General features: G+C 47.8%; 1 protein-coding gene across 1 annotated transcript in view; it reads left to right on the forward strand.

Annotated features, from left to right (window-relative positions):
* bcl11aa (BCL11 transcription factor A a) overlaps window positions 1–6193 on the forward strand; it is a 53039-nt gene extending 46846 nt beyond the window's left edge. Inside the window, exon 3 of the mRNA XM_029669438.2 lies at window positions 837–6193. Coding sequence (XP_029525298.2) covers window positions 837–3010 — 2174 coding nt within the window. The 3' untranslated portion in view covers window positions 3011–6193. The remainder of the gene's footprint in view (window positions 1–836) is intronic.
* Window positions 6194–13958: the final 7765 nt, after the last annotated feature.

Genomic DNA, 13958 nt, shown 5'->3' on the forward strand with positions numbered 1-13958 from the left:
CGTGCATGTACATGCCTGTGTGTGTGACTGTGCATGAGTCTGCATCCATATAACTGGTTTCATATTGAAAGGCTTTCAGCGGCGGCCCGTTTATGATCTAATCTTGCAAATGAGCTGATGGAGGAGCGGGCTGGCCTTAATGAGATTACACATGCATTGTGAAGCAGACCACAGGTCATTGTCAGAGAGCCATTCAAAGTCAATTATTGATTTAAATGTTCCTTTGCTGTCACAAGCGGCGGACTACTTCACTGGGCTGCGATTGAGAGGGCAGTTCTATTTATGCACCGCAAGAGGCTTTTCTTTGTGTGTGTGTGTGTGTGTGTGTGTGTGTGTGTGCACCACCATTCAGAGTAAAGGATTATAACAAAGTTATACTGTCTGTGTCGATGTGACTTCTGTCTAAATTAACAAATCCAAAATTAGAGGCATACACTTCTTAGTCCTCCTTAGTACTGTAGTGGTATCTGCTATGCTTAGTGGGGTTGTGTTTCTCGGGTTAGGGGTTATTTCTGTACATCAATGTGTTCTCTGCAGAGACAGCAGTCATTGTTTGCTTTGTAGCAAGCTGAGAGGCTGCTCACAGTCAGCCGGGATAACAGTGTCCCATAGCAGGCTAGAGGAAGCTGTGACCCCCCCCCCACATTTTTAGAGGCTTTCTAAAAATATATTTGATCCATAAGACAGTCAAGCACGAGTCAAATGCAGCACAGCTGAATGGAGCTGAACTCTAACTCATTTCCTTTGGTCATCAATAATGTATATTATTTAATTAATTGATTGATGTGAACATGAGTCTAACTCTGTGTCCCCTCTTCCTCTCTGTCCCCCTGCAGGTAAGGAAGAGCCCAGTACCTACACCTGCACCACCTGTAAACAGGCCTACGGCAGCGCCTGGTTCCTGCTCCAGCACGCCCAGAATACCCATGGCTTCCGCATCTACCTGGAGAGCGAACACGGCCATGGCAGCCCCCTTACCCCCCGCATGGGCAGACCCTCCTCCCTGGGCGGGGGTGCAGACTGCCCCTCACAGCCCCCCCTCCACGGCCTCCACCTGCCCTCCGAGGCCAGCCCCTTCAGCCTCCTCCGCATCCCAGGACCAGGCTCGGGGAGCCGGGACGGAGTGGGTGGACAGCAGCGTTTCCCCCCAACGCCGCCTCTCTTCAGCCCCCCTCCGCGCCACCACCTGGACCCCCACCACCTGAGCCCAGAGGAGCTAGCGCTGGCAGCCCACCATCCGAGTGCCTTCGACAGGGTGCTGCGCCTCAACCCTCCCATGCCCCTGGACCCCCCATCGGCCATGGACTTCTCCCGCCGGCTGAGGGAGCTGGCGGGCAACACCTCAGGGTCCACTCCCCCCCACTCTCCCAACCGGCCCAGCCCTATGCAACGGCTGCTCCAACCATTCCAGTCCGGTGGAGGATGTGGCGGTGGGGGCAAGCCTCCCTACCTGTCCACCCCCCCTCCCCTTCCTCCCTCCATGCAGTCCCCTTCGGGTTCTCATACCACCCCCAGCACCCCGCTGCCCTCCTCGGGCCCCCAGCCTTCCACTCCTCTGAAGACCAAGTCGTGTGAGTTCTGCGGCAAGAGCTTCAAGTTCCAGAGTAATCTCATCGTGCACCGGCGCAGCCACACGGGCGAGAAGCCCTACAAGTGCAGTCTGTGTGACCACGCCTGCACCCAGGCCAGCAAACTCAAGCGCCACATGAAGACACATATGCACAAGTCGGGCTCACCCAACGCTGAAAAGTCAGAAGATGGACTCTCTGCAGCCTCCTCACCCGAGCCGGGCACCAGCGAGCGAATGGGCAGCGCCAGCAGCGCCCTCAAGTCAGTGGTGGCCAAGCTTAAGAGTGAGAACAACCGCTTGCGCCGGGAGAATGGGGAGGAGGAGGAAGAAGAGGAGGAGGAGGAAGAGGAGGAAGAAGAAGAAGAGGGGGAAGAGGAGGAAGAGGAGGGGGAGGAGGAGGAAGAAGAGAAAGTGGATGGAGCTAGGAGGAACAACAACAGCTACCACTTCAGCTTGAGTCTGGAGGCAGCGCGGCACCATGAGAACAACGGCAGCATTGGGAACGGGGAGGTTGTGGGTCGTCTGGTAGGAGGAGAGGAGGGTACCATCCCTCGCTCGCTGCCTGAGGTGATTCAGGGCATGGGGTTGGCGGCCAGCATGCAGCACTTCAGCGAAGCATTTCACGCACACAAGCGCAGCGCGCTGGGCCAAGAAAACCACACACACCACCACCAAAACCGCGAGCACACACAACGGCTGATGTGTGACAAGGATTCAGCGCTGGAGTCGGATCGCGGTGAGGGGGGCTGCATATCGGCTGTGGCCATCAACGGGCGTGGCACATCCCCCAGCGAAGCTGCCTCGGTGGGCCTCTCCAAGAAGCTGCTCCTGGGCAGCCCCAGCCCCCTCAGCCCCTTCTCCAAACGCATCAAGCTGGAGAAGGAGTTTGACCTGCCTACACCCACCATCCCCAACACAGAAAACGTCTACTCCCAGTGGCTGGCCGGATACGCTGCCTCCCGACAATTCAAGGACCCCTTTCTGAACTTCCCAGGGGACTCCAGACAATCGCCCTTTGCCTCTTCTCCCTCAGAGCACTCGTCGGAGAATGGCAGCCTGCGCTTCTCCACCCCTCCTGGGGAACTGGATGGGGGGGTGTCGGGCCGCAGCGGGACGGGGAGCGGGGGGAGCACGCCCCACCTTGGGGCTCCGCTGACTCGGCCTGGCTCCAAGGACAGCAGCCGCCGCAGCGACACCTGTGAGTACTGTGGCAAGATTTTTAAGAACTGCAGCAACCTGACGGTGCACCGGCGCAGCCACACGGGAGAGAGGCCCTACAAGTGTGGGCTGTGCAACTACGCCTGCGCCCAGAGCAGCAAGCTCACACGCCACATGAAGACACACGGGCAGATCGGCAAGGACGTGTTCAAGTGTGAGATCTGTCAGATGCCCTTCAGCGTGTACAGTACCTTGGAGAAACACATGAAAATGGCACAGTGACCGCCCCTTGAGTGCCGAAATTAAGTCGGAGTAGTGGAGGTTTCATCAGCCCTCCCTCCCTCCCCAGTCCCCTGTACATTCCCCCTTCTTCTTTCACCAGTCCGGTGGAAGCTAAGACAACGTGCTCTGGACCAGCACACCCCGTTTCCATTACTCCTTGAATGCATGATCTGTATCGGGGCAATACTATTGCATTGACGCAAAACTTCGAGCCTTTCTCTTGTGCAATAATTTACATGTTGTGTACTTATTTTCTTTTTCGATTATCCTTTCCCATTTTTGATAATTAGACAGCATGCATGGTATGTTTTGGCTAATTCAAAAAAATAATGAAATTGTCCCTGGTTGGTTAGTTGTTGAGTAAAATGTGTTGCTGTTTTCTTGTTCTGTTTTTATTTCAAAAAAGAAAAGACAAGAATGAATCGACCATGCTGCATACCACATATCATGTACAGTCTTCAGCTTAACCCTCTCTGGACGACCTGGGAATCGCACTTAACCTTCATCTTTCTAAAACATGTTCTGTCCCTATGGGGTTTAAACAACTCATCTATGAATTGGCTTGATTACTAAAGGCAAAGCAGTGACAGCCTTTGGATCGCTTCAAAAAGACGAGGATGATTTAAGATTTGAATTTGTACTATCATTTGGTAAAACAAAAAAAAAGAGTGCCTTTGATATCTTGAAACTGCATTGGTTAATAATCTTCCGATCTGCTATGTATTATAGTATCTTTAAATTGTGAGGTTTTCAGCAGGCACGGTACAGGCAGTATTGTGTATAACTGAACTGTTTGTATATTTCATTTCTGGTACGGAGGTACTGAACACAAAGATGCTCTGTAATGTACAATCCTAAATTCGTGGGACTTTTATAGTGCTCTGAGGACTTGAGAGCTGGCATGTATTTGCAGTAGCACAAACCTATGATGCTGCTTGGATTTATCAGTGCGGGTGCAGGCAGTGTCTAAGCTCCCAGCACACCAGACGATACGAGGACATTCAAATGAATACAAGCTAGTCAGAAAAGTTACAAATAATTAGAAGCTAACAGAATGGTGTGCTTGGGGGAGTTTTCTTTCTTCTTTTTTAAAATTTGACATATAATTTTTTTTACAATATATTTAAACGTTCTATCCATCTATGAATTGCCTAAACTTAAAAGAAAAACATCTTTAAGAATGGCAGTTGTACCCATGCCAGGGCTCTTGAAAAGGAGGTGGAGACAAAATAATCATACAGGGGTTTGTAATACAGGGCAGATGGATCTTTATTAACTTTCTGTTTTTGTACTGTTTGCTGTTTGTGTTGACTTGAAAGGAGTTTTTTTCCTCGTTGAGTTGCAGACATCCACCCCAGTCGATGGTGAAAGAGCACTTGTCACTCTGCCTCAGAGTCTGTACAGATACTCTAAAAGTGTCTAACGTTGGTACAACGTCGGTACAGCGGTCCAGTCTAAAGTTAGACTGTCATTTATAGGACAAAATTGTCCTATAATTGCACTGTTCAATTTTCCCAGTTTACAGGTATACGCTTAAGGGAAAACTTGCTAAAATGCTGACTGATGACTAAAATTCCGTTGTTTTATATAGTGACGAATACAGAATCTGTTGCCAGCCACTCCACCCCCCACCCCTTGACCCTAATCCTTCACCTCTGACCATTGTTATTTAACCCCTAGAAATCCCAGCAAAGCACTCAGTGGTGTGACTGGGTAAAAGCTCCCTCAGCTAGATAACAAACTTGCTGCTCAAACTGCAAGATTTTTTTCTTTTTGTACAATTTTTTTTCTTTTTTTTTGGTATAGATATTAAAATGACTTTTTTTTTTTTTAATAACACGTCATTATCTTTAGGGGAAACTGTATTTAAGTTTGTTGTTGTTTCTCTTTTCCTCTCTGTCTTGGTGGTGTTCAAGACCCGATCACAGTATATATAGAATGGAGAAAAAAAATCAGTGACTTTTTATTTTGCCTTGGCTCTTCGCGGCTCTTCAGGTTGAATGAAATTTGCATTGGGGAAAGGCTTAAGATTATATATGAATATATAACAGAGAACTTAAATATAGGAAGATGCACACTCATGTCAATTCCTATGCTTAAACACATTTATGGTCTACTTTTTTCTGTATGTCTAGAATGGTATTTGAATTCAATGTTCACTTAGCGTAGGCACTATAGTATTTATATTGAGGCTCGTATTTTTAACTGTTGCTTGTTCTCTTTAGAGGTATTTACGTACCTTTTTTGGTAGTGAAAAAAAAACAAGCTGCCACGGTATATATTTTTAATTTGGCAGGATAATATAGTGCGAATTATTTGTATGTTTAAAGAAATGAAAGAAAACCCAATAAAAAAAAAAAAAGGACTATGTGGCATTGGGCGCAGTGGGCCATAAGATGGCTGCCGCGCCGCGCTGGTTCCTGCTTTCACAGGTGGTTGTACATATCTTCTTTGGTTTGGTTTGGACCTCCTCCCCCTGCTGCCATTCTGTAAGCAGTAATGCAAGCTGACGTCGGGCTGTTTAGTTTTGTGCTTCTGTCTTTCCCACCTGACTACATTCCAACATCTTAAGAAGAAAAAAAATGAACTTACTTCATATGCAGTACATCGATTTAAAAAAGCGTCAAAATAAATGAATTTGAAAAATAATCAATGTTTTGCAGGGTTTTTTTCATTGCCAAATACTAAATGGTGCTTTATATTTAGATTGGATATACTTTCATATGCAAAGCATATTTAAAAATGAAAATGAAATGGAGACTGGGAGAAGCCTGCTTGAGTTGAGACTTTTTTGTAAATGGCAATGCGGAATATTTTGTTATCAGCATTTTCTATTCTTGTTCTGAGAGCTGTTTGTTGTAACTTGAACTTGACCTTTATCTTTTACTATGGGAGTTACTATTTATTATTGCCTATGCTCTGTTCAAAACAGAGGCATGGAATGGATCATTTTTTGTTTTATTTTTATTTTTGGTTATAATATTATTTCTTTATTTTTTAAAGAGTGGCCTAAGGTCATTGGACAAATTTAGCTCTTTTTGTTGTGTTTTGTTTCTGGTCTCTGTTCAGTTGTATTGGGAAAACCACTGTCTGTGTTTTCTGGCAGTTGTCTGCATTATCCTGTTCACACACCCATTTTGTCCCTTTATTGAAAAACAATTAATAAAAAAAATGAAAGTATAATTCTGTTGTTTGTGCGTCATGTGGCTAGATATTTGGAGCAGGCCAAGTGTGTGGATGACGTGGAATGGTATCAAATACATCAAACACGTGGTTTCAATGTGTTTGCCATTCCATTTGCTCCGTTCCGGCCATTATTATGAGCCGTCCTCCCCTCAGCTACCTCCTGTGATGTGTGTGTGTGTGTGTGTGTTTGTGTGTCACAATTGTCTAGAGTATGCATATGCCTATATGAAATGGGGACCATACTGGTGTCATGGTTGCCCTCCCCAGACAGTCATACTGCTTCTACAGCATGTGTGTCTAAATGAGGTCATACAGTCTTGAGCTGTACCCGGATTTGCTGAACTTTCCCACATGCCTCCCCCTGTTCCTCCTCGCCCTTCCCTTCCCTCTGGCACTGCACTGGTTTGTTTTGCCCTGAGGAGGAGAGGGGGAGTGACAGGCTCAGCAATGGATGTACAAGGGTCATGTGACATGTGCTGTGTCACCTAACCTGTTGGGCCAGGATAGCCGAGCCAGTGTAAGTGTGTGTGTGTTTGTGTGTGCGTGTCTGTAGGTAGCAGCTTTAGTGGCGTGACTGCAGACAGTTTTCACGCTATCTCTGAGCACATACATGTTACATACGGTACATGTCACTCCTCAACGGGACTCATGGTGCTGGTAGTGTCCATCCCTCTCGCCCTTCCCTTTTCTGTAACTATTCCCCATTCCCAACGTCACTGCCACCACCAGGGCCGGCCCTAGCCTTTTGGGGGCCCTAAGTGAGATTTGGTTGCTACAACGAGTTTAGATAGCTGGCTAGACTAACTTATCAATGTAAAAAATGTTATCTGACATAACAAGAGCAAAACTGCTGATGCACAACCACATTTTGAACTTGCACCTTGTGTATTCTACTATTCTGACTCCCAGCAGTTAGTTCTTTAATTAAAAAATAATAATTGGATCCTCCTCGCGGCCGAGGGCCCTAAACGGCCACTAATGTTGCTTATGGCTGATGCTGGCCCTGGCAACCACCACTCTTTCTATGTATCAGCCCACCAAAGTTTACTTAAATATCATTACCTCTCCCTGTTTACTCAGACTTATTGAAAAGTAATACATCTGTCAAAATCCATCCATCATAATAGCCTCCACCAACCGCCACCCATTCCAACTCAAACATTAGATCCCCCTTGTAGGAGAGACAATGACACCTGGCAGCTGTGTTCATCTACTAGCGCTCACTTAGTGTATTAGAAAAAGCATTCTCCACAAGAACAACAAGTGTGTGTTTTGTTCTTCATAAACAACAGCCACTTGTTTTGAGGCCCTGTTTCATGTGAGCATGTGGGTGAGCCACAAAGCTTTACATTACTTCCTCCTTTTTCAGTGCTCCTGGAGCCATAGCAGCAGCGGTCGCCTCTTTTCTCCTTGTTGAACAATGCGACTGGCCTCTGGCAGAGCCGGCCAGGCAAATAAAACAAATCAGCTCTATTTTTTCTATCTCCCTCTGTGATATATTCATTGTGTTATAAAGTCACAAAGCATTCAGGCCTTTGCAGCTTTACTGGGGCTCCAGAAGCTAGTTTACGTTTAAAGCATAATGCATTTGTCACTGTTATAAAATCTATACAAGCATGACCCACAGTCCCTATAAACTCCCATGGATGTTTCTCCCGCCAGTGTTTTACAGTTGAAGATTCTCCAAAGACTGAAGAAAGCGTGTTTTCACAGGCTGTGGTTTTGTTATTTGGCCTGGGAGCGTTGCTGAATAGAATGTGGTCAAAGTTTGTGTGTGTGTGTGTGTGTGTGTGCGTGTGTGTGTGTGTGCGTGTGTGTGTGTGCGTGTCTGTCTGTGTGTGTCCGTACTCGCATGCTTGTGTGCATGCATACCTGTGGCTGTATTGCATACATTACAGTGCCTGGCTTCTTTAATTAAATGCATCTACCATGTACAGCAGCCTACATGCTTATCCTGTGCATGTCTATACAGTATGACTCTGACCACAGTGGTATAGTTGAGATGGACACAAAGTAAATGCTACTTAATAGCCACTCACTGACCATTACTCTACACAACCACTGAATAATGGACGCAGGGCAGATACATAAAGCTAAGTAAGAGGTTGACTCTAACTGCTGATCTAAGGTCAGTTATGTGTTTTCCTTGCTAATGGTGAAGGCTACAGTAGGATTGGGAAATATAAACAGATCCTAGATCAGTGCTTAAATGGAACACTCCCAATATGGTATTTATATTGGAATTTTTGATTAATGAGACAGATTGATCCCAAGATATCTATTGTTGATATTACTGTGATTTTGTGCCTCATCCGTATTGAACATTTAATAACCGTGTAATAAACAGGTGTTAAACGCTCACAAAAAGCCCAGCATGGGCAAATCATAGCCTCCACTATCTCAGAAAGGCCCAAATCCAGCCGAGAGGGAGGTGTAGAATTCAGAGACGATGTGCCACACACATTCAGTCAAAACACAGCCATGCTACATGTGAAGCACGTTCAGCTTTTGGCGCAGGACAGACACAAGAAATCGTTGATGTCTTCAGATGATGACAGTCCATTGGGTTCAACACTGGATGTCAGTTAATCTTGATGTAGCAGCTGGTATTTTGGGGTCATGTTCTTTGGTGTGATTGTGACTTGTCAGGCTACGGAGGGAAAGTTCAAAGTTCACCGCCTTATCAGTGCCCCTGGCCTTGACTGGCCATCACTGTGTGACTTCATCATAAATCCTTCTCTGTTGCTCTCTGTCTCCCTAGATCTCGCTCTCTCCCCCTATCCCCCACCTTCTGTCTCCTCCTCCTTTGGCTATCTACCTCTCTTTCTCTTTTTCTCTCTATTTCTCTCTTTCTCTCAATCCTTACGCTCTCTTGACCACGCCCCCCCCCTCTTTCTGTCTGTGGATGGCGTGACTGATCATTTTTGGCCTTGTCCTGGCCAAGGCTGTTTGCTGAGCCCAGGAAGGTTAAAGTCTATAGATAGACAAGGAGCCTAGGAATGCAAGGTGTTGACACCACAGATAAAGTTGAGACTAGGCTGCTGCAGGGTTGGAGGGGGGATGGGCAGAGAGGGGAGGGTATGGGGGAGATGTCTACCCCCAGTTTAGAGTTCAAAGGTCAGAGAGTGTTGACAGTGGGTTAAGGGGGGGGGGGGGGGGGCGACGACCACAATCACGACGACTCCCTCCCCCACTCTTATTTCACCACTCCCCCTCTCTAAATCTGTGTCTCAAGTTCAAATTCATTGTCAGGGGAGGAATGAATGGGGACTGGAATGCAGACAGCGTAGAGACCTCTTGGACACCGCTTGTGTCCATGTCAAGAAGTAGACAAAACAGACACTATCTGTCCCCTATGCCTTCACACTGACTCCGTAAAGTACACCCTTCTGTGCTGTCTCAATGGTTGGGTCTCATCCAGGGCTTATCTTTCTACTGTGACCCCATAGAGAGGCCTCACCTCCAGGCCAGGCCACTGGAAAATCCACTGGCTAGAGCTGGATAAAAGACAGGAGCTAATCTGTGTGTGTGTGTGTGTGTGTGTGTGTGTGTGTGTGTGTGTGTGTGTGTGTGTGTGTGTGTGTGTGTGTGTGTGTCTGTGTTTGTATATGTCCATGTGCGTTTCTATATGTCTGTGTGCCTCTGTGTGTGTCTGTGTTTGTACATGTCCTTGTGCGTCTGTGTGTGTGTGTGTGATAAAACCTCCGTATTCCAGAGAATGAGTATGTTTTAACTACACACAGCCATGGCTGGTGGGGTTAATTGCAGCTGCACAGACGAGGGGGCCAGGTCACCTTAGCAAGCTGAAAACAGAGGGAATGCATGAGGACAGCTGAGCTGACCTAATGTGTGTGTGTTTGTGTTCAGCTGTGTGTGTGTGTGTGTGTGTGTGTGTGTGTGTGTGTGTGTGTGTGTGTGTGTGTGTGTGTGTGTGTGTGGAGGGGAGGGAACAGGGCAGTAATACCATCTGTGTTGTCTAGAACTCACTGTGTTCTGTGTTAAGTTTAAAAGGTGACCCTTCTGTGCTTTGCAGCCCCAGACTGGTATGGCGTTACACACCCACACACACACTCACACACCCACATACGCTCTCACACACGCTCACACACCCACACACCCACATACGCTCTCACACATGCTCACACACCCACACACCGACACACACACCCACATATGCTCACACACGCTCACACACCCACACACGCTCTCACACACGCTCACACACCCACACACCCACATACTCTCTCACACACGCTCACACACCCACACACACACCCACATATGCTCACACACGCTCACACACCCACATACTCTCTCACACACGCTCACACACCCACACACCCACACACATGCTCACACACCCACACACCCACATATGCTCTCACACACCTCACACACCCACACACCCACATACGCTCTCACACATGCTCACACACCCACACACCGACACACACACCCACATATGCTCACACACGCTCACACACCCACACACGCTCTCACACACGCTCACACACCCACACACCCACATACTCTCTCACACACACTCACACACCCACACACACACCCACATATGCTCACACACGCTCACACACCCATATACTCTCTCACACATGCTCACACACCCACACACCGACACACACACCCACATATGCTCACACACCCACACACCCACATACTCTCTCACACACGCTCACACACCCACACACACACCCACATATGCTCACACACGCTTACACACCCACACACGCTCTCACACACGCTCACACACCCACACACCCACATACTCTCTCACACACGCTCACACACCCACACACACACCCACATATGCTCACACACGCTTACACACCCACACACGCTCTCACACACGCTCACACACCCACACACCCACATACTCTCTCACACACGCTCACACACCCACACACACACCCACATATGCTCACACACGCTCACACACCCACATACTCTCTCACACACGCTCACACACCCACACACCTCACACACCCACACACCCACATACGCTCTCACACACGCTCACACACCCACATACGCTCTCACACACCCACACTTCGCTCTCACACACGCTCACACACCCACATACGCTCTCACACCCACAAACGCTCTCACACAAGATTACACACCCACATACACTCTCACACACGCTCACACACACCCACATACACTCTCATACACGCTCACACACACACACACCCACACACGCTCTCCCACACACATCTACATACACTCTCACATACACCCACACACCCACACACGCTCTCACACATGCTTACACACCCACATACGCTCTCACACACCCACACACCCACACACCCACATACGCTCTCACACACGCTTACACACGCTCACACACACATTCACGCTCACACACCCACATACGCTCTCACACTCACTCACACACTCGCTCACACACTCGCACACACCCACACATTCACGCTCACACACTCACACGCCCACACACGCGCTCACGTGCTCACTCGCCCACACACGCTCCCACACACACTCACACACCCGCTCACACACCCTCACACTCGCTTACACACGCTCACACACCCACATACGCTCTCACACTCACTCACACACTCGCTCACACTCCCACACACGCACTCACACTCCTGCACACACGCTCACACACGCTCACACACGCTCACATACGCGACAGAAGCCTTCTACGCACAGTTAACCATGACCTATGATAGGGAGGTATTCTAACTTTAAATGTACAACTTCAAAGTCTCTCAATCTCCCCTCCCGTGTGTGTGTGTGTGTGTGTGTGTGTGTGTGTGTGTGTGTGTGTGTGTGTGTGTGTGTGTGTGTGTGTGTGTGTGTGTGTGTGTGTGTGTGTGTGTGTGTGTGTGTAGGTGTGTAGTAGCAGTTACAGGTCAGTTCTGTGGGCCTTAAGATTGGGTTTCACATGACTGTGCACCTTTGTTGCCCAGCGGGGGGGAAGAGGAAACGTCTGAAACATTGTGTGAAAGAGTGTGTGTTAGTGAGTGGGAGTGGGAGGCATGGCATGTCTGAGTTTAAGTGAAGAATCAGTGGTCTCCACCGCCTGCCTCTGTGCTGCTCCAGTCGTTTGAGGACCTATGTGTAATCTGGTCATCCATGGGAAACTGTGTCCCTGTGGTTCTTGGTAGCCATCTTGGATCAATATGTAGGGCTGTTTGTTGAAGTCTGCATACTATGTGATCACACAAGAACAACAATCCCTGCATGTCAGCCCTTTTGTGTCACAAAATATGTCTAGATCTTTAAAAACATTTTTTTTTACCACATACATATATTGGACATAGGGGTATACCTATAAAAGAGTTAATTATTCAACTTTGCGGTAGTCTGTTCCTCTGTACGGTATGTCAGTGTAGTTGTTGCTGTCTTCACAGGTGGGAAGGAAGTAAGTCAGGTCACCAGGTTTCTGCTTTGTGAGTAGTGGAAGAGAGGGATGAGGAGAGTGAAGAAAAGAGAAGAACTGGTATGTTCCCTCCTTCCCTATACCCTCAGGCACATTGTGTTCCAAACAGACACTCACACACACACACACACACACCACATGAACACACATGCTTGCACAGACACACTTGGCCCGGTGAAACTTTTCTCACCGTTCCCCAGAAGACCGTTTCTATGCCACACACCCTTAGCCCCTGAGCGCCGGTTGGTCACATGCTTGACCTGTTCTACTGGCCGGGCCACACGTTTGCACAAACACACACGCAGACTCTCACACGGCATACATACGCACGCACACACACACACACACACCTGTTATCGACCTCGCCCGCCAGTGATCTGAGTGCTGAGTGACGCTGAAAGGCTCTCCAGGTAAGTAAATACGTCCGCACGCAAGACCTCACACACACACACACACACACACACACACACACACACACACACACACACACACACACACACACACACACACACACACACACACACACACACTTCTAGCCATATCTGTGTACTGTAGTATTTATTTGCTCAGTGCTGTTGTTTAAAGACACTGCTGATTGGGAAGGGTTTATCATTACAACGCATTGGTGCTTCTATTAAAACCTCATCTGGCGGATTACAATAGGGAAGGTCTTTTGTCTGGGTACGCTAACACACTGGTAACAATTACCCCCAGAATCACACAGAGACACCACTCACTGAGGCGAAGGGGAGAGGGTGTGTGTTCATGGCGTGAACCATACACACACACACACACATCCCTGACTCTGATCTGGCCACAGCATAAACAGCCTGTTTGGGATTAAAAAGCAGTTACATTTCCCCATATGTAAATTAGAATCATTTTCCTCTCACTTCTCACTTTTTCCCTCCATCTCCTTCTCTTCCTCCTTTTCATCCTTTCATTCTCTTCTGAAATGGTCATTAAACCAGAGTGCTAATGGTTGTTTAATGAGAACACTTAAAAACTCCAACCAAAGATAATTCTATTTATTTTTACTTCAACGCTCTGTTTTATGTTTCTAAGGGGATGTGTCCAAGTCTATTGGGACAGAAGCTATTCTACAGTATATTCTGGAAGGAATGAGCACATCTATTGGTGGGAAACCTTAATTCAAGAGTCTGTGGACGTAAGTTTTCCTTTGAACAAGCTGAAATGAGCAGTGTCACTCAACATGTGTGTATTGTCCCCCAGCGCGTTACACACACAGGCTTGCACACACACACACACACACACACACACACACACACACACACACACACACACACACACACACACACACACACACACACACAC

Source organism: Oncorhynchus nerka, linkage group LG10, assembly GCF_034236695.1.
Source record: "Oncorhynchus nerka isolate Pitt River linkage group LG10, Oner_Uvic_2.0, whole genome shotgun sequence".
In the NCBI taxonomy this organism is placed as follows: Eukaryota; Metazoa; Chordata; class Actinopteri; order Salmoniformes; family Salmonidae; genus Oncorhynchus; species Oncorhynchus nerka.